A 22,153-nucleotide genomic window follows, 5' to 3' on the forward strand; every position below is an offset into this window, starting at 1 on the left:
GGAAGCAAGGAAAAAATCTCCACATATTCACCCTTCCAGATCCGCTCCCTGACCTCTTGTTTCAGATGGGCCCCAAGGGGCCCCTCGAAGCAAACATAAACCTCACATCTAGCCGAATCTGACAACCTAACCTCTTCCTTACGTTGTACAACCCCAGTACTGCTTTTTTCAACTTGAGGACTGGCAGCCTCAGGGGCAGTAACCGCTGGAACAGACGCAACAGTGCCAGATGAACCCTCAATACGACGTGAGCCAAGCGAAGTGTCCCATACAGCTACAGGTGAGGGGGACAATGATGATCCTGGGGCAGCCAACGCAGCACACTGACCCAAAAGGTCCCTGACTGAAGCCAATAATGATCCTAACTGACCCTGACTGCCACACAATACAGCACTGCTGGTATCCCTAACTGAACCCACAGACCTTGTGTCACCCCTAGTAGTGCTAAGACAAGGTGGAGAGAAGTGCTGTGTGGGTGCTGTAGGACCAGTGTCCTCAGGAAACTCACCGAGCTGCCTCTCAGCCTGTGGAGCAGCCGTTCCTCCTGCAGATGCGTCCTGTCCTGCTGGTTGAGAAGATGCCGCGGGTTGCAGGATCCCCGGAGCTCGCGTCGCGCTGGTAAGTGCCACGCCGTCCTGGCACGAGACGTGGCGCCGTTCCCGCCGATCCGATCCTTGCCTGCCCGAAAAACGTCCTGCAGCAGCCGCTTGACGCTTAGCCGGGGCCGTTGAAAGCTGCTGTGCCGATCCGGAACCTTCGTCTCCTACCCGTTGTTGCACACGGACCTCAGGAGAGACGTCCCTAGATGGCGTACGTACACCATCAACGCCGGAAACGCGTTGCTGAAACTGGAAGACGCTAGAAGCAGGAGAAAGTTCGCCGCCCTCTTCAAGCTCGGACTGTGATCCTGAAGTCCTGCGAACCCGGACACGAGCAGGATGGTCCCTCCGCGCTGCATCACCAGATCCGAGATCAGCATGCCGTTTGCGAGACCCGCTTACATCGCGAACCCCGGCTCTACCGCTCCTAAGGCGACGACGGCATCGCAATTCAACTTCTGGACTCAGCCGTACCGGAGGTCTGGAACGCCGAGCCCGAGGTGCCCGGTCCTGTAGCTCAGGGATAGGAGGACAAGATGGTCCGGCAGTAAGCTCACCCATACGGTCCAGAAGCCAGGATGTCCCATTCTCCAAAGCAGAGGACCTTATCCGCTCAATCAATGACTCAAGGTCTGCCATCAGGTAAAATCAGAAAAACTTTCCTTCTAAATTCAATAAATTGTGATGCTGTGATGCTGTGTGCATTGTTTATATAATGTTCCCTAAACACCTCAGATGCCCATACACCAATCAGTGAGGGTGGGCTGCCCAGCAACAACCAGTGTCCCCTAGCTGACCCCACTGCCCTCTCATTCGCCTATCACAGGCCATGTCATGCCGCCCTTTCTGCCTAGCTGTCTCCAGGGCTCCCTTTATTGGTTTCTTGTCTCTCCTATAACTGTCTTACTGATCACTGGTTTCAATGTTAATTTTCTGTGCATTCCTTGCTTGCTTCAACTAGTTCTTGGTGGAACTAAACTAAAATAGATAATTTTACTTAGCTATCTGGACTTCTGGGCAGCCGGTGATCAGTGGCATATGACCTTAATTTAAAGAGAGATGCCCTGGGAGCCAATGGTCCAACAAGGGTCAAGCAGTCTACAATACTACACTGGTGAAAAAGGACAATTACATAATTATGATATACAGTCAGGCCCGGCGCCACCTATAGGCAAAGTAGGTGGCTCGCAGTCACTTGATGGGAGGCTCGCGGTCACTATGTGGTATAAGTGGGTGTGGCAAAATGGGAGGGGCTTGTGGGGTTGAGCCAGGGGTGGCAAAATTATGTTTTGCCTAGGGTGGCAAAAATCCTTGCACCAGCCCTGTATACAGTAAATGGTAAAGTAATAATAATGCAGGTAAGACAACAGTGATACACACTGAATCCTAACTCTGAAGTGATAGGAACAGAGATATGTTGATGTCTCAGTTATTAACAGAGCCATAAAAAAGAAAAAATGGTTCTGCACTTAACTACCAGGAAGCTGGGTGCTAGCAAGAAAAAAGGGACAGCATAAACCCTCTTAAAGCATACAAACAAAGAAAAGGAATCCCAGCATTCCAAACAGCTTCCAGTCTCTAGGACACTTTATTAAGCGAGAACAAACAAAAGCAACGTTTCGGAGCTTGACAAAGGCCCTGTTTGGCCGAAACGTTGCTTTTGTTTGTTCTCGCTTAATAAAGTGTCCTAGAGACTGGAAGCTGTTTGGAGTGCTGGGATTCCTTTTCTTTGTCAGTTATTAACAGATTGATTTAAATGTGTAATAATTAATTTCCCTATTAAAAATTAGACATTTAACCGAGGCAGTGGTCATACAGTGCAAAATCAAACCATTTAGATACATTTAATGCTATAGGATTAACTGTAGTCTCTTAGACACATTTAATTCTATGTCAGATATGAGCTCAGGAGTAAAAATATAGAGCTATTCTACTAGTCAATTCCTTGTGATACATCTGCCACGAGCCCTTTTCATTAGCATCTGACATCAAGAATATTTGCTCATGTTGGCAAACCTCCTGGAGCACTTAAAGGTTATGTCAGGTTTATGTTTTTTTTTTTATTATTTATTTTCAGAAGAGTAAACTTGGCCTCTTTTTCTAATGGAAACAAGTTTAGAGGAAGTACAAACTCTTTGAAATAGTTCCCTCTGATCTTCCCCTCTGGGAATTCCAGAAAATACTCACATCAAAAACTAGGAGGGAATAATGCTTTGATGAACACCCATACGTGTTTACAGACGGATATCTAAGATGGCTAAGTTGTTTGTAAGGTCTAGTGAAGGATGTAATTGTGTCATATTTTTGCTGTGTCAATAGGATTCTTGATAAGGGAAATGGATAGGGATTCATTTGATTTAGAGAAGATGGAGTCTTTTCAAGTTTATACCGTTCATTGGACCAATATAGGAAAAAGATGTAAAATCAAACAAGCTTTTGAAACCTCATAAGTCTTTTCCACAGATAGAATAATTCAATCTGAGGAAGACCCTCCAAGGCCCTGAAAGCATATGAGACATTTCATCTTGGGGTCAAAAATATGGTAACACTAGTATTTTAAATTAATGACCCAAACTCTGGCAGCATACCGGTTTAGAATGCTTAATGCGTTCAGCTAATCTCTCCAGTTCATAAATTTGGACCATGATTTCATGATTGTAAAATACACATGCACACATTTCTAATGTTTTTTCATACACTCTCCCCACACCACTCACTTATCACTACTGCTATACAACTCATTTTCTGCACTCAGACTTCTGTCTCGCTTGCTTCTGTCTTTCCATGTTGTGCTCTGCTTGATTTTCCCTAACGGCTCTTCCCCGAACATTTTTCTCGCTGACCCAAAGAACAGATTTTAAGTAACCAGAATGCTGTTTATGCCACTGTCACTTTTACCTGGATGAGCATTTAAAGTTCTGTACCTGGGGTGGCTACTTTGCCAAACCTACGGCAATATTTGTCCCAAGTGCCCTTATGAATGTCTTTTGAGAGTGCGGGTTTGTCAAGAAGAAATGATGGATGATGGATGATGCTTTTCACCGCATGCAGTAGATAGATTGGGTCCACTGTGGAAGAATTGCATTGTTAGCAACCCCCGTCTAATACTGACAGCTTGTTACCGTACAAAAGACACCATCCCACAGAATGTGTCTTATTATAGTCAAATGGCAATACGTATAAGTGACGGAGCAACCTGTGGTGAGTTTTTCATGTAAATCAGGCGTATGCAATCAAGCCGGTGATGATACCTTTATACTGAGCTAATTAAATATATTTAAGACAGGTCATTGAAGAGAAAACCTGCTTTGTATAGTCAGGGTTGATTTGTTCTAATAAATTTATGCGTAGGTTTAATTAAAGCCAGAAAAATGTAATGAAGGGATGAGTATGAGAAGAACAGGCATTGCATGTGCAGGCAATGACAGGGACTCCATAAAGTGGATGTAAATGTGCATTTAAAGGGAATGCAAGAGTCCCAGAAAATCTTTGGAAATCAGTAAGTGTGAGAAAAAAATACATATTTTGAAATTGAGTGTCCACATATCCATGATGTATATATATGCTAATTTTACAGAAATCTTAATGAATAATGCTAGATGACAGCCTCTTAAAAGCATAGTTAAGAGCCATTTGGCCCATCCAGGTTTGTAACCTCAGTTTCTGTCACATTGGTATAGGCTAAGAATATGCCATAGGCATGCAATAATTGAGAAAGTATCCGCGACAAGTGATTTTAAGTGACAATTAATATTTTTTTGTAAATTGTAAATGTCTCCTTGATCTTTAAAGGCCTTTTAATATCGGCATTTGGAGATAACAAAGTGTTCTGTAACATTTCGTTTCTAATAACATATCATTTATGGGTTTCACACTTCATTTAGTACCTATAAAATACAAATGTATAATGAAATATTTGGTATCCATTACTGGAAATATGTGTAGTTGGGTGGCAGAGACTCATACCCTGTCTCCTCCTTGCTAATTATACATCATATGAAAAAGGAGCCTCTTAGATTGGGTTGGTGTGAAATATCCTGGGAGAGTCTGAGGAAGCCATGACAAATGTCAGACATGGGAGCATATCAACAAAAATAAGTGTAAAATGAGTGCAGTTTAATAGTTTTTTCTATTTCTATTATAAATGTAAAATAAAAGGCATATAAGTAGATTAAGGTCTATGGTGTCCCTACCGGTCTAAGATACCCCTCTGAGGTTGTGAGAGGGATGAGATACAGTTTCCTCTTGTTATGTTTTATCGCTTAGCTTTGTCAATATATAACGAAAACTTTCATCACTTGCGTCACAGAAGGGGCCGCTTAAATATTTTTGCTTTAGTTTTGGTTAAATAACATATACAGTGAGTGAGACAATCTCCGAGCATATGTCGAATGACAGGTGTAACCCCAACTACTTGTCAGAATGTTTAAATGGTTCATGTCTAGAGAAAGGTTGGCTCCAAACAAAAGAAATAGACCTAGAGGGGTTTGTAACTCAAAGCCATGAAGCAAATGAATACTGCATTTGTGGCCTACTGCAAATCAAAGTGATCCATTGTTTTAAAGGTAAAAGTTTGCTCAAGGGTATTTTGTTATTCAAGAAATGGCCTTTTAAGCTGTAGACAAGTCAAATCATTGCAGCTGTTCAAGTATTTTTTCTAATTTTTGTTACACATATGGCCAAAAGTATGTGGACACCCCTTCTAGAAGCGCCGGCACCCGAGACAAATGCCTCACTCTCCCAACACAGGAGTTGACCTACAAAGGGGGGGGTAGGGAGGGAGTGGGTAGATCGTGAGAAGGGGGGGTAGGGAGGGAGAGGGTAGATCGTGAGAAGGGGGGTAGGGAGGGAGAGGGTAGATCGTGAGAAAGGGGGGGTAGGGAGGGAGAGGGTAGATCGTGAGAAGGGGGGTAGGGAGTGAGAGGGTAGATTGTGAGAAGTGGGGTAGGGAGGGAGAGGGTAGATTGTGAGAAGGGGGTAGGGAGGGAGAGGGTAGATCGTGAGAGGGGGGGTTAGGGAGGGAGATCGTGAGAAGGGGGGTAGGGAGGGAGAGGGGAGATTGGGAGAAGAGGGATAGGGAGGGAGAGGGGAAACTTTGAGAAGGGGGTTGGGAGGGAGAGGGTAGATCGTGAGAAGGGGGGTTAGGGAGGGAGAGGGGAGATTGTGAGAAGGGGGTAGGGAGGGAGAGGGTAGATCGTGAGAAGGGGGTTAGGGAGGGAGAGGGTAGATAGTGAGAAAGGGATAGATGGGTTGGGGGGTGGGGGGTGGGGGGGCCCTTAACAGATTCTCGCACCGGGGCCCTGAGGTTTCTAGTTACGCCCCTGCTTACAGACCATGACCTAGGTATTACTGAGGTGTATCTATGGTGTTTAAGGTGTTTTTGCTGTTTAATTTTACAACCTCTGAGACACACCTGAGTAATGCCTAAATCCTGGACTGTTAGGTGTGCCTTGAGGAAAAGGTTGAGGAGCAACACTTAGAGAGAGTGGCCACTTTGCAATTTTGCAGTTTTTGCTCCCTAGTATATCGCTATTAAAATCCTTTATTATATACAGGTTATTTAGCTAGTTTTTTTTCACTCTGACAGTGTTAAAAGGTTTTCATTTGGTTGCCATTATTAGCAAATCACTACAATACAATAATTGTGATGGACTATTAAAGGTTACTATTTTGCGGAGTCCCAGATATTTGCTTGATTAGAGGTTAATTTAAGTTGCTTCCTCTTTTTGGTTGTCTTGCAATAACATAAGTAGTGTTTTGAGCTGCACAACGCAAATCAGCTCTATTTAACTTAAATTAAATTGTTATTTCATGTAAGAGTGTGTGTGGTGAGTACTAGAAGACCCATTCAAAGAGTACAGAAAAGAATCTTGTGACATGCATGCTGCTTAACCCATTCATGGCCATTTGTAACTCTTCAATAGAGTACATTACTTAACTATATAAAGCATTTTCTGTCTGAATCCATTTTTATACTAAGGTGCTTAAAGTAATCAGGCAATAATATACAGAATTAGCAAGTGCTTATCAGTTAATGTATTTACATATCCCAAAACTTCCCAGGCTATTCCTTGTTGATCTTTCAAAAGAACAGGAACTGGAACAACTTTGCTGTTATTGGAATGAGTGTAAAGTACAAGTATTGGAAAAACAGTAAAACTAGTAAAACTAATGAAAAGTAATGACAGAAAATACATCTATGGGACAAAAAAAAAACGGTATAACTAATTCTTAGACTGTATTGTCATCTTAAATAGCTTAAATCAACTTAAGTAGCTTGTAGCCTTAATCATAACTTTTCAAGAAGTCAAAGTGATTTTAAAGGAATAATACAAACTTACAGGAAGAATCATGTACAAGTTGTCCTTTCTATATGTGACCAGCACTGTCTGTGGGTAGAAAATATCTAAAAAATAAATTTAAAGAGCTAAATCCTTTATGTACTGGAGGTACTTTGTTATGGTTTGCAATGAATTTCAAACCACATTAGTTTAAAATCTACATAACTTTCCCACAAACACTGCAAAGATTACATTGGCCACAATACACCCAGCAGATGGACAACCTAAATGAGAATGAGAACCAGTACAGGAATACAAGAATGGCAAGGTTAAATTAGCCCATTCAAAATTCATAATGGGGTAAGGATACGTGAATGACATTATTGGTCTCTTAATTTTGAATCCTTAATTTAATCAATAATCAATCAATTACTAAAATTATCATCTTCTTGGTTAATTAATTAATTGGTGGAGGTGTGAGCAACATATTACTTTTAAAATATGTTATACTGTGTAGAATACATTTAGGGGTTAAGGGTTTTCAGTGTGGCCTGCTATAGCACCTAATCAAGTTCCTGATTAAAAGTTTCATTAGGTTCCCATTGTATGTTGATCATTCTCTAGTGGTTGGAGTATCATCCTTACCTCTGATGAGTGGCTTTTATACCTCTCTAATACACTGCAATAATCCTGCAATCATCCGATCTTGGAGACAAACGAGTCTAAAACCCATTGTTCACTCCATAAACCCTACAAAACCCACCTTCTATATCACTATCTAAAGATAATCTGTCCTGATAATGGAGGCACACTGGTTTTTGAAGCAATGAATACAACCAGCCAAGAAAAACAGTAAAGGTACATAAAAGAATCAAGCACTTACGTGACACAATTGGACGAGGACGCATGGAATGGACGGGGCTTAGTAACAAAGGCAAGCCGCTGATTGGCCGGAGAAAGACAGGCGATGAGATGGAGAGCTAAAGGCAGAAGTGGCCCTGAGAGAAGAATTACAGTATGGACAGACAGACAGTACAATAAAACAAAAAGAGGGAGTGAAACATGTAGTGGTTACCCTTAGCTCCAGGCCTGAACCAGCCAAGTTATTAAACACAGTTTAAATGACGGGGTTATTATAACATGGCATACACCATAGTTTTCTAATCTCTGTTTCTATTGGAATTAAAATGAAAAGACATAGAGCTAAAGGGCTTCCAGACACAAATAACAAATTCTGGCGTTTTACCTTTCTCCACCCCACCTTATCCAAATGAAAAGGCTATACATATAAAACTAGAAAGGACACTTACTGGGTACTCTGTTGATGGCCTTTAGAGGTCGAAGGACACGCACAGTACGGATAGCAGAAAGGTTAATATTCTGGAGATCCAGGGAATATTCTACCATTCTAAAGTAAAAAGAGAATATAGATAAATCATTAGGTGGAACAGATATGGATTATAGCTGAAAGAGAAGTTTAATCATATTGAGGTAGATATATTTACCATCTTTAATATCCCTTCCCAAAAAATCATATTGGAGAAATGACAATATCAACACAATCGCTTGGAGACGCCTGGTGAGGCGATGCTTCAAAGGGTCCCCAGGCCACCCAGAGAAACTCTGGATCGCGGAAGCTGCATTGCAACCCGAACACTTCCTTTCCAACCATGGTGCAATGTCAGCGGGACCACCCACTGACATCAGCAGACCTACCAACTGTGGTTCGGATAGGGACAAATGCATCTGAAATAAATACTGGCCCTAGGCAATAGATCGAAAGGGCAATCATAGCCTGTGTGAGGATAACACCTCAGCCCTTTTTTTCTTATTTATCTTGGACAGAAAGGTGTGTTATGGGTATAGTCTTCGGCCACCAAGGTCAGACAGGCCGGGTCAGCAACAGGAGAGCACAGGCCGAAGCAAAATCAGAAGACTAAGAGCGGTAATAAGCCAAATCAAGAAAACAAGCAGCAAGGTCAAACAGTCCAGGTCACAACTAGATCAGCAGCACAAAGCACAACTTAAACCAACCAAGGGTAGCTGAATAGTAAAAGTTCCATGTTTGAGTAGGCAGCAGAAGCCAAGAACGAGGCACAGGAGGTCAGGCAGAGGCCACAAATACGTGTCACTCCTGTACGCACGTAGACGCCGGAGGAGCCTGCAGAGAGTGGAATCGGGTCGTCGTGGAACATATGGACAGGTTCTAACAGAGGAATTGTAATGCATAACCAGGGTAATCCCAATATCACCTGGAATAAGGGGGAGTATATGTGATGGAGACTTAGACTGAGCAGCTCCGCCGTAGAGATCTTCCTTGCTGCTGAAAGTTTAATTGCTCAAGCGATTAACCCTTCATATTCCCCCAAGCACTAGCCATGTAGGGGTAAAAAAGAACTCTCTTTATTGAGGACAGCACACACGTATATATACAGCAAACATGATAGGATTAAAGGTATAATCAACCACCAAATCACCACAAGTTCTATGGCCAGCAATGCCCACCGACAAAGAGTCACTATTTCGGGGTGATCCCAAGGGAGTGGCGTCAATCCTGCAGTACCAATCAAGAGCTCAGGGTCCGAAGATGTTATGATCCAAAAAGCGATGTGATTCGACGTCGGGACCCTGAGTGGCAGCGTCAGAAACATCCCCGGGAACAGACCACGCGTCCACTCTGTCATATACCGGCGCTCAGCATGAAATGCCAGCACCGCGACCAAGGCAGAGGCCTCGCAGAGCAGAGTAAGAGGTGCCAAACGGTTGCTGAAAACTTATCCCTCAGCGACCGCACGGCGCCTCTCTCTCTCTCCTCCGCGTCTATTACAAAAAAAAAAAAAAGATGGCGTTTCAATTGGGGGGGCAACCGGGAGGGCACAGCATGATGTAGGGGCCCCTCTGGCCCCCCCTGCCGACGCCACTGTTCAAGAGGCTGTTTAACCTATTAGGGAATCGATGCCTCGCTATCCTTGGCAATAGCAATCAGTATGGAATTATGGTAGGGCACTTATGTAATGTTAAGAAAAGCATGAACTGTACTTTACACAGAAAGAAGTGGGATGCTGCTAGGCGATTTGTCTCTCCTACCTCTTCTATGCTATGTTTATGTTTCTTAATCTGGAGTGCCATATTAAGTTAATTTTAACACTGTAAGGCAGGCTCCCACAATGTCTTGCTGTGTGGAAATGTTTGAATGAACTGGCTTCTGAAGATGCTCACCAGCAGTAAGCATCTACTTATACACAACAACAGAAACCAAAAAGGCGCTGCCAAGGATGCTAAAGATATGTTCAAGGAAGGTTTGTGCTGGCCATATCACTCGCTGTACATTCAGTAGCTTAACTAGTAGACGTGGTAACGTGAATTTTACTACTTAATCTCTTCAGGAAAACCTACTTCCATTTAACACTGCAAATTGACAAGAAGCATCTGAATATTTCTTCAGCAACAAGAGTTGTCTAAACATGAGCAACAATAAGAATGTAAATATATCTAAATTAGGTTTTCCCTTCCCTTGTCTCTGTCCCATTCCAAACCCTTAGTTCTTTACTAAGCATTCTCATGGGTGGTGTGGAAATAGCAATCCAACACGGGAACATTGTTTTTCTCACCATGTATGTGGCCATGGTGGAACCAAATGTTGTTGCTTGCCCTGCATTAAAACACTTTACCTCTCTATTTTTTTGTTCTTTATGATCTAACGTGCACATCAGAAGGACCCAAGAGGGCCACAAATAAAATATACTGTAATAAACATGTGAACAAATCTCTTCACAAAGTAGGTTGATCATAAAACTATTTTATTCAAGCTACACACAATTTTCACGTTGTGGAAGGTGGGCTAAATAACTGGATAGAGCTGGGTAAAAATAAAGCTTTACCTCGCAAATTTTGTGGCGATTGCTAGGAACACAGAACCCTGTGGAAGCAGGGAAAACACAGTTCACATTATCTTTTCTGGAAATGTTACGTGCTTTGTGACACATGGAGCAGAAAGTGCTAATTTGCACCTTTTGCACCTTTTTGGATATGGGTGAGCATGTCTTGCAAACAAGGTAATTGATTTCCTTCTGCAAATTCATACATCTTACATACTGGAGGGTAGTTTTAATATTTTGGTGGGTTTTTTTTACATGTGCTAGTCATGATCATGTGAAATGCATGTGTATGTGTTTCCTGCAAAGAAAATATTTAATTCCGTAACCATAAATCTGAACATAACCTGGTTCTTGGCTACCAGCTCCACAGTTATACCATGCTCAGGTTTAATTGCGTTCTAGCATGTAAAGAGCAAACAGGAGAGACATACATACTGTATGTGCGTCGGTATCTGCCTGAGCATCCACAAGAGGGCTCTCCTTACTCTTAATATCTGCACTTTATGCCCCCAAACACCTAATCATGCCACAAATATTAGAAAAATACGGTATATATTAGAAAAAAATATTAGAAACTGAAGCTTTGTATCTCTATCTGTGGAGGTTTGCATAACATACTTGTTCAACATCCTATTATGAAACCCGAAACAAATATTTAAAATCTGGAGAAGTTCTCTAGAAGCTTCACTGTAACTGAGACTGTGATACTGCTTACTATTTTCCCTTGAACCCTACTCTCAAGCCTATGCATGATCTTTAACCTTCCAAACTTATAATGTATTACTATAACCTATATCATTAAAGTACCCCATAGCTGGATTTTTCTAAGATGGGAATAGTCATCTTAAAAGTTTACCGTGTTGTACAAATACATCGAACCTCTGATTTGAACTACTTGTCTCATGGGTACACGCAAAACTATAGGTCATCCTTTTTAAGCCCAGACAAGGAAAAATTAGGTTGAGATGAGATCAATGAATTTATGGAATCCAGCAAAGCATATTAGGCAAAACAACTATAGCTAAATAATGTTCTGTTTTAATATGTTTTCTGATTATAGTTATGTACCCACCAATATATTAAAGCAGCACATACTAAAGGGGAATATGTTTTATTTCTAGTATCAGATTGAAAATATTACAAAAATATTCATATATTTGAAATAATATTCAAAAGTATTATGCTGTTTTCTTGTTCTAGTTTTTGCATAATTTAAGATGTATATTAATAATTTGTGTGTGTTTTAGCTGTGTTATCTTCGCCTCATCAAAGATAAACAGCTTCTTATTATACTGCCTTGTAGTAAACAATAGAATACCTTAGTTTTAATCACCCATTCTTGTACCATGACCATAATATTCTATGGACGAAAGGATTTCATTGTACAAGCAGGACTTATTTAGCATTGCCATAAGGTTGAGCAGGCAAAATTCAAAATATCATATGACTGTTAATAGCCAGGTCTGCATATAAAGAAAAAAAACCTCCACGTGACTAGGAAACTGACGGTCAATTATTATTCACCAACATGAACCATGTGTCCTATAAATACACCATTTGACTCAGAATGCCTAACAATGCTTGGCTGAGACACTGATTGATATTCCTTAAATAAATAAAAAATTGTAGCGTTCTCGTCAACTCATGTTTTACTCACATGATATAAAAAGTCTAGCAATAACTAAATGTCCTCAAGAGAGTATTTTAACCTTGGTACAGTCATCTGTATATAACCAAACCAGTATGTTGTGCCAGCAAATTTGCATCTGCAATTCATATTTTTAAACATACTAAGATGGAAAGCATATTCCCTTCTCACTTGTACAAAGAACACAAATGCATTAAAAGTGCTCTTGACACCTCGCAGAACCCTTGTGATAAGTCTTTTGCTTCTTCATCTCTCATGGGGTGTCCTCTAGGGCCAGAGAGGAACTTAGTCTGCAATTACAGCCAATGAAGTTCCAGGTGTCTTGTTTCATTCTTCAAGCTGCCAGTATGTTCCCTCTCTGTAGTGGAGCATACCTGGGAAATCAGGCAGAAGCAGGTAGCGCTGATAACTGACCCAAACAGACAGCTCATTATGTCTGGATGAGAGCGGTTCCAGCTAGCAGAGGCCTTCTGACACTGCTTCCAGCATCCTCACTTGCCTCAAATAGCAGATTACTTGAATTTCTTCGTTTTTTAATCTCTCATTCTTTTCTTTTTCCCCTTTTTTGCAGACTTCTTAATCATTATTTGTGATAGGTGCATATAATCAGAATGACACAACACTGCCTTTGTTTGATTTCAACAACTGTGTCTCATATTAACATAAAAACACACTGACACACACAATTTGAAAACTGATTTAAAAATAATTGTGATAGGACGAGGCGGACATTATTCAGACCAACATGGCCTGTAAATAATTTCTTGCGACAGGATCAGACATGAGGTCACTGTACGTAAACTAGGAATGACTGAACCTGTCTCAATTACTTATAGCACAAATGTCAAACAGATCTTTCTCCTGGAGGTTTAAGGTAACAGAGAGAAGCTGGACAGACGGTTCTAGGCAATTTATACAGAGAGTAGCGTGGGATTTCAGTGTTATTCCTGCTGCCCACCACAGAGAATACCCTATATTTTATGGGAGATTTTGTAGTTAAAAGCCCGCAAACCAAAGATTTGGGCCAAATTGGCATTTTATGTTTTATACTCTTTCTGTGTAATACAGATCACACAACTTTTAATTGTGGAAGAAATAGCCTAACGCTGATTAAACACTAATTTGTTATAATTTTTTTTAATCTTTCATTTTCTTAGCAACAATTGTAGCTCACTATGCAATGCTACTAGTGAATATCGCAGTATAGCCAATAGGCAGTTCTTGCATATACTTATTTAAATTATAATGCACAGGACATGACAATATTGAAAAGATAAAGCATAATCCGTGGAAACAAAAGAAAGGAATGAAAATAAAAATACATGGATTATTATGGTATCACAGACATTATCTGTAGGTGAAGAGGCATACAATACAATCCTTTCCCAAGGCTCTGGCTGGTTCATTGGTTGCACTGTTCCAACCACTGTTTTATTATCCTTGACCTAAACGCATTTGATCAATAATCCCATATTTTGTCAAAGTTATTAATCATATTTGTCAGTCTATTGGAAGTGCAATCCCTGTACAGTATACACTCACTGGCTACTTTATTAGGCACACCTTGCTAGTACCGGATTGGACCCCCTTTTGCCTTCAGAACTGCCTTCATTCTTCGTGGCATACTTTCTACAAGGTACTGGAAACATTACTCAGAGATTTTAGTCCATATGGATATGATGGCATCACGCAGTTGCTGCAGATTTGTCGGCTGCACATCCATGATGCAAATCTTCCATTCCGCCACATCCCAAAGGTGCTCTATTGGATTGAGATCTGGTGACTGTGGAGGCCATTGGAGTACGGTGAATTCATTGTCATGTTTAAGAAACCAGTTTGAGATGATGTGAGTTTTGTGACATGGTGCATTATCCTGTTGGAAGTAGCCATCAGAAGGTGGGTACAATGTTGTCATAAAGGGATGGGCATGGTCAGCAACAATACACAGATAGGCTGTCAAACGGTGCTCAATTGGTACTAAGGGGCCCAAAGTGTCCCATGAAAATGTCCCCCACACCATTACACCACCACCACCAGCCTGAACCATTGATACAAGGCAAGATGGATCCATGCTTTCATGTTGTTTATGCCAAAGTCTGACCCTGCCATCTGAATGAAGCAGCTGGAATCGAGACTCATCAGACAAGGCAACGTTCTTCCAGTCTTCTATTGTCCAATATTGGTCAGCCTGTGCGAATTATAGCCTCAGTTTCCTGTTCTTAGCTGACAGGAGCGGCACCCGGTGTGGTCTTCTGCTTCTGTAGCCCATCTGCTTCAAGGTTCGATGTGTTGTGCGTACAGAGATGGTATTCTGCATACCTTGGTTGTAACAAGTAATTATTTAAGTTACTGTTACTTGTTTATGTCATTTCTAACCAGTCTGCCCTTTCTCCTCTGACCTCTGACATCAACAAGGCATTTTCGCCCACACAACTACCGCTCACTGGATATTTTGTCTTTTTCGGACCATTCTCTCTAAACCCTAGAGATGGTTGTGCATGAAAATCCCAGTAGATCAGAAGTTTCTGAAATACTTAGACCAGCCTGTCTGGCACCAACAACCATGCCACGTTCAATGTCACTTAAATCCCCATTCTGATGCTCGGTTTTAACTTCAGCAAGTTGTCTTGACCACGTCTACATGCCTAAATGCATTGAGTTGCTGCCATGTGATTGGCTGATTAGCTATTTGTGTTAACAATCAATTGAACAGGTGTACCTAATAAAGTGGCCAGTGAGTATATATAGATGGCTGCATTGGCCCAGACCAACTTAATTTACTGGACTACCACAGGAAAATCCTATGTACAGAAAGGTAGGCAAAATTAGTAGGGTACATATGTCAGATTTTTGTGTGGGCAGTGATGGTGAGCAAAGGGGTATGGAAACACAAGGAAGTAAGGATTAAAAAGTTTGATTTACAATGTTTTTTTTTAATTAAATAAACAAACAAATAAATAATCAGACCAATACAGAGGGACCCTTGTCTAATGAATGTTTATATTTGGACATAACAATTAGCTAACAAATTCTTACATACTGAGCCAGATTTGCTAGTTGGATGCTGCAATGTAGTGTTGGTTGATGGACCAGTAAGTAGCAATAGACTTTATGGCAGCCTTTTTGCTAAAAGCACCAATGAAAGGGCACCAATGGATTGCACGTACCCTGTAAAGGTACTTTGCCTAATTTGTGATGCTAATATCCCATATGACAAATGACCTGCTCTAGTGAGCATGATACAAGGTACAATAGTATGCTGGTTTTGTCTAATCTCTTTAGATATTAACTATGTGAAAAGATACTCTCTCTAATGATCAAATGCAAAACTAAAAAGGAGTGTAAGCAGAAATTGCTACAGGGTTCAGCTGTGAGAGGTGACTGATCTACTCTATGACAGTTTAATTATTCCACATTTAATTTTAATAACGCTTGTTACCATCTAACAATTTCTATCATTGGATGAGGGTTATGTTTCAAAATATAAATATTTTTGCTGTCTATGATACTTTTGGGCTTAATTATTTTTAATAGTCATAATGAGTATAGTGACACAATTTATTGAATTACATACATCAAAGCCAGAGGGAATTCTGTTTTGGACTGACATATGATGAGAAATAATTTAGTATTATTAGTATAGTGGTTTGGTTTGTGGAACAGCCTCTAAGCACATGTGGCTAAAACATAATTTAATTTTCCAAAAATACTCAAACCAAGAATCCCTCTTGGATCTTCCCTGAAGGCTCTAGGCATCCCAGCTTATTACCAGGCTTTGGGGACAGGATTTTCTTACCACATGCTAGCTTTCAAGGGCTAGCTGTCCACAGCTCCCCAATTAGACTTTAAAGTTGACGGAAATGTATTGTCAAAAGCTTTATTAATATTATTAATAGTTTAAAATGCGTTCACATTGCAATTTAGATGCTACACACATTATAGTAGGTGTCAATTACCAAAGCTAGAGAAACCATGAAGTGAAGGCAACTACAGCATCCTAGTACATCCGTGAGGGAATTCCCATTAAAGGAGGCATATTTCCACAATGCTTGAGTAGGAGAATGAATATTCATTAAAAGTATTTATTTAGTTTGCCAAGTAAACCTATGCACATCTGTATTGGGCCAGACAATAATGCCATCAAATGCATTAAGTTCTGTGGTTGACTCTCTCTGAACTACGTAAATATATATTAAGTGTGTGTGGACACACTTGGGATTATGTATAAAAACTGCCTCTTTAATTTCCCTGCTGCTCGAGCCATTGCATTGGTTGCTATGGTTATAAAACCAATTTACAAACATTTTACCAGAATCACCTGTTATTCCCGTGATCGCTTTTCTTCTTCACTTTTCTTCTTAGTCTTTTTTTACAGTGCTATATAACAGTGTTATTGTTAAGAAAATTAAAGTTAAGCTTATTTCGTAGATCAACATATTTGCTGCAGAGTCAGGATTTCTAATGCACAAGTTTGTCTATGTAGACATTTGCTGCCCATCCAATAAACAGATAATTCTCTCTAAAGTAATCTCAGACTATGATCAGTTATATAGTTTGCTTATTTCTCTTTCTTAAAGCTTTCCTGCTCTCTGCAAAATCTTCTGTAACTTCCAATTATAGCTGGACTGAGTGAAGCAGACAGGGCTAATGTGAATGAATTATCTCTCGGCAGCTCTCTCTGACTGTACGGTGCATGAGGATTCCAGAGAACTGAAACACATAATCCTGAAAACTCGTTTTTCCTCCAGAGAGCCATCCATCAAAAATAATACAAATATTCTGTACTAAATTTGGTAGTGCACCCGCTCTAGCTAAAAACCAATGTATGGTTTAGAGAAACATGGCCACAGTTCATTACTGATGGAAAAATAGTCTGTTACCATTGCTCTCAATCCTGAAGTAGGTTAATAGAGTTCCTGTATCTGAAGTAGCAAAATAACTAAATGGTACTGACTACAAGATGCTATCAGACAGGATTGCCCTGCATTGCCATGAAAGGGTTAATCAAAAGCGTATCATCAAAACTGCAAATAAGAACACTGTGTTTTTTTTCTAAAATACTGTAGATCTAATGTTTTCTTTTATAAACAGTCAGTAAATGCCCTAAGTTTTAAATTCTTGCACATGCAATACATGACAAGGAGAGGGGTTTTATGGTAAGGGTAAGTAAGCTTTAAAGCCTGAATTATTTGAAAACCATTGCATTTTTGCTATTCCCTATTTTACTTTAAACGTAGTTTTTTCTTCCGCCACAGCTTTTTAACGGGCAAAAAAAGCTGCTTGCTAATATACAGTAAACATGTATCTGGCTGTTGGTGATAATCCTGGGGCTTCAGTTTAATAGTCGTATCCCAAAACAGCCTTTTTTATTGGTAAAGGCAATCAGCTTTAACCGAGTTTTATCCAACCAGTAATCATAGATTACCTTAAACAAACACACATATGTTCTTCTGTTTGACTTGCTACAAATTGTAGTTTTGACTTGAAGATAAGCAATAAAAGGTCAGAAGAATCGAGAAGGGTGCTGGGTTGTGTAGTGTGGAGCATTAGTAGCAGGAAGAGGGAGGTGGTTCACACCAAAAAAATATGTTGGCAAGAATATTTAATTTAAAAAATTTGTAAACTTTATGTCAGCTGAAAAAAACTAGAAATCTGAAAAAAAATTATTAACTTATAAGTAAATTGAATAAATTTTATGCCTTTATAATAATAAATTACATTTCCTGAACAGATATGGCACAGCATAACCTCATCACTATACACTGAGCCATACCTTTTATATGGTAGGCCTCTGCCTCTAAAACAGCCTGCCTGTGCCTCTGCTGCTCTTTAGCAGACTCAGTGCCTCTGCCTCTGAAGCAGCCTGCCTGTGCCACCTCTGCCCCTCAAGCACTGTCTGTGCCAACTCTGCCCCTCAGTCTGCCTGTGCCATGTATGCCCCTGAAATAGCCTACCTGTGTCACCTCTGCCACTTTCGCAACCTGCCTGTGCCAACTCTGCCCCTGAAACAGCCTACCTGTGCCACCTCTGTCCCTGAAGCAGTCTGCCTGTGCCAAGTCTGCCCCTCAAACAGCCTGCCTATGCCAACTATGCCCCTCAAATAGCCTGTGCAGCCTGAAGCAGCCTGCCTGTGCCAACTCCGCCCTTGTCTAAAACTAGAGAGAGGCTTAGATGTAATGTACGGAAGTTCTACTTTACAGAGAGGGTGGTAGATAAGTGGAACAGTCACCCAGCAGAAGTGGTAGAGGCTACTACAGTGAGGGAATTTAAACATACCTGTGATAAGCGTAAAGATTTCCTTACTATGGGACTGGACCAAGGACAGATTGGGGCTTGCATCCTTACATCAGGAAAAACGGGCGGACTAGATGGGCCAAATGGTTCTTATCTGTCTTCAAATTCTATGTTTCTATGTAAATGAGCTTAGATCTCCACAGAGCTGAACATAAACTATGGAGCTTGACAGATCTGCTTAAGATATGGAAATGATAACTAAATTAATAGGTAGGAAAAGCCATTATGCCTCTTACTTGATAGATACCTCTCAACTATTAAAACATCTGTTTTAGATGGATAACTGGTTTATTTATTTTATTTTATTTTTGGTTTATAAATGTGTTTTATCTACACAAAATAATGTGTAAACACATATTATTGTATGTTTAATGCACTTTTTGTTGGTAAGTGCTTCTGTACATTACACCTTAACACAATGTTAAGTTTGACTACAGTCTTGAAGTCTTCATTATCTGCAGATATCAGCAGGATGTAATTGTTAGAAATCAGACACATAACTTGTCCTAATTGGTCAGGAAGCTCGCAATAATTAGCATTGTTCTAACGACAATGCGCACGGAATCCATTCTGACATCTGGTGGACCCAGCTCAGCAGCTCACGTCAAAGCCATTTAGTCTCTCCACTGTCTTGTCACTTTTGTAAAGAGTTTGTTAATGAAGGAATGTACAGAGATGAAGGGGAAAAACCATGGGGGCCACATGCAGTATGCTTGGAAGACATTTGTTATTGCTACAATACATTTAACAGATAATATAATGACAAGAACAGAATAGGCCATCCCATCAAATTGTACTAAAATTCTGTGTGTATAATTACAAAATTAAACTTAAAATGACTAAGTAGATACATTTTCAGATCAGGAGTGGTCCTAAGCAGATGTCTACCCTACTGATTCTACCATTACTTTCATATGCAGGGCTAGTGCCAGAATTTGTTGAACCTTTAGGGTATTTTTTCCTAAGCTTTTTTAATTTTTTTCCCATAAGTTTGGCCACCATGTTTCCCTTTTTCATTTTAAGTGTATCCACACAAAAGTTATACTGTTATAAAAGGACAGATAAGGCTTCCTTTTGATAACACTTTTAGATTTATAGTCCAGTATTTAGTATGATTTAATATATATTGAAAAAACTAAAATATTTTGAAAATATATTGTGACTATTGAGTTGATTTTGGAAATATACCTCCACAATGTGTGTGTGTGTGATTTCTGCCTGCGTTGGCTTTCTGTGTAGAAACAAGACATGTTCTGTTTGTGTCTTTGTGGGGGGGTAGCGATGATAAAGGGCCTTTTTTGCTTGGCGCGCTACTTGGTTAGCGACTGGCCCCACACCAATAAATGTTAGCCATAAAATTAGTTTTCTGTGCTTTTTTTCTAGCAATTCTTCCTTGTTGCTTAGGGTTTTTTTGCACAGGTTATGTGCAAGTGCAAGGAAATTTACCAAACCTTGTTTAGCTACATCTCTAGATTACAGAAATACCTCACATGGATTGGCTTTTTAAGGTTTTTGAAAGTTGCAGGGCCTGTTTCTATTTTGGGACTGTTAAATAGCCTCTCAGTTCAAAATATCCTCACAAAACTATATTTCAAAAGGCAGGCAACCCAAGGTATTTTAGTAGAAGTACTTGTACACTTGGTTCTCAACTCCTGATATTTGTTATGTGTGGTAACTGCCTCATTTAAATTGTACAGCGCTGCGTAATTTGTTGACGCTTAATAAATAAAAGATAATAATAATAATAACTTCTAACGACAGGATACTCTACAATCCTCTGAAGAGTGGCCTTGTGAGGATATGGGACTAGCCATCATGTGCACAAGATGGTGCAAGCTGCCCTAGACAGTCTTGCGTTGTAGGTGAAGTAGGCATGGCTAAATGGCTAAATGATGTTCCTCTGCCCTGAGAAAGAGGAAGTTTACCTAGAGACCTGAGGAAGGAGATTTGAAGAATTCTCAAGTATATGCATGGGTCCAGATTTTCTAAAAACAAACGCACTCTGTGGTGAGCAGCCTGAGGTGAAAGCTGCAGGAGCGGTGAGAGGTAAGCGGGGGCGAGCGGGAGTTGGGATGTATGTATATGTGTTTGTATATATATATATATATATATATATATATATATATATATATATACATACATATATACAAACACATATACATACATCCCACCTTCCACACTCGCCCCTGCTTACCTCTCACCGCTTCTGCTAAGCATTGATGTTTACTTGTGTGCGCATGAAAGTGCACTTCTGTGTGTGAGCATGGAAGTGCACTTCTGTGTGTGAGCATGCATGTGCATTTGTGTGTGAGCATGCATGTGTACTTGTGTGTGTAAACATGCATGTGTACTTGTGTCTGAGCATGGATGTGTAATTATGTATGTGTAGGTGTTTGTGAGCATGTATGTGTAAGTGGGATGAGATGGAGTATGTGTTAGTGAGTATGAGTAAGTGTGTCTTACATCTGTGTATACATTTGTTGTATGTTGGAAAGGGGGCGCAAGGGGCAAAGTAGACACAGACAACTTGTTTAAGGGCAATGATGGCACAGGGCAATTTTTGCAACAGGGCCCCGTGGTTTCTAGTTACGCCCCTGTTTCTATCCGCTGCATGTTTTATTTATTACATATTTCAGAGGTTCGGGTGATATTTGTAATCCTACCTGCCGTAAAATTCATAAAATGGTGAGGACATCATAGTCTCAAAATTCATATGAGAAAATGATACAAATATTTAAAAAATGTTTTAAATATTGTGTTGTTTTCCTTTTTGAAATAATTTTACTTTTTGTATATCGTTTAGTTTCATGCAAATGCATTGTAGCCATTTGTATGTGTACTAGCTGTTACCTTAGCTCAATCTACTAGACAAACACCCTGACTCCTAATCATACTACCTGTAGTTAACAATAGAATTGTTCAGTCTCAATCACCCAGCTGGACACTCTGACTAATGAAAGCCTATGGAAGAACTTCAATATCATTGCCATAAAAAATAGTGTAGTGTCTGAAAAGGGAAAGTCAACATAAATATCACATAAACAACAATGGCAGCCTCCAGCTCTGCAGACAAAGGATGTTTATTAAAACATGAGATAAGAAGAGGTTTTTGTCAGTGTTATATTTCATTGTGTATATATATATATATATATATATATATATATATATATACATACATGTATATATATACACACCGGGAGTTGAGAACCCTGCCAGTGAGCTTGCCAGGGAGGTAGCACAAAGTATTCACTAAAAGGGTGGCAACTTTTTTTGGATAAACCTGTGTTTTTAATTGTTTGATATTCATGAGAGTATTTTTGTATATTGTTGAAAGAAAAGTTTAAAAGGTTAATAAAGACAATTTTTTACAGCGGTCTTTGTTCATATGTATAATGTATAAAGTGACAAGACGATATCTTAAGATTTTGTTTTCCATGGGATTTCCCATTTAAA

General features: G+C 40.0%; 1 protein-coding gene across 1 annotated transcript in view; it reads right to left on the reverse strand.

The window, feature by feature from the left end:
• Positions 1 to 22,153, reverse strand: part of LOC149284365 (voltage-dependent T-type calcium channel subunit alpha-1I-like) — a 222,516-nt gene that overhangs the window by 96,350 nt on the left and 104,013 nt on the right. Inside the window, exon 4 of the mRNA XM_089496792.1 lies at positions 8,191 to 8,288. Coding sequence (XP_089352918.1) covers positions 8,191 to 8,288 — 98 coding nt within the window. The remainder of the gene's footprint in view (positions 1 to 8,190; positions 8,289 to 22,153) is intronic.

Source organism: Sceloporus occidentalis, unplaced genomic scaffold (assembly GCF_023333645.1).
Source record: "Sceloporus occidentalis isolate IW3139 unplaced genomic scaffold, rSceOcc1.0.p SCAF_94, whole genome shotgun sequence".
NCBI lineage: Eukaryota > Metazoa > Chordata > Lepidosauria > Squamata > Phrynosomatidae > Sceloporus > Sceloporus occidentalis.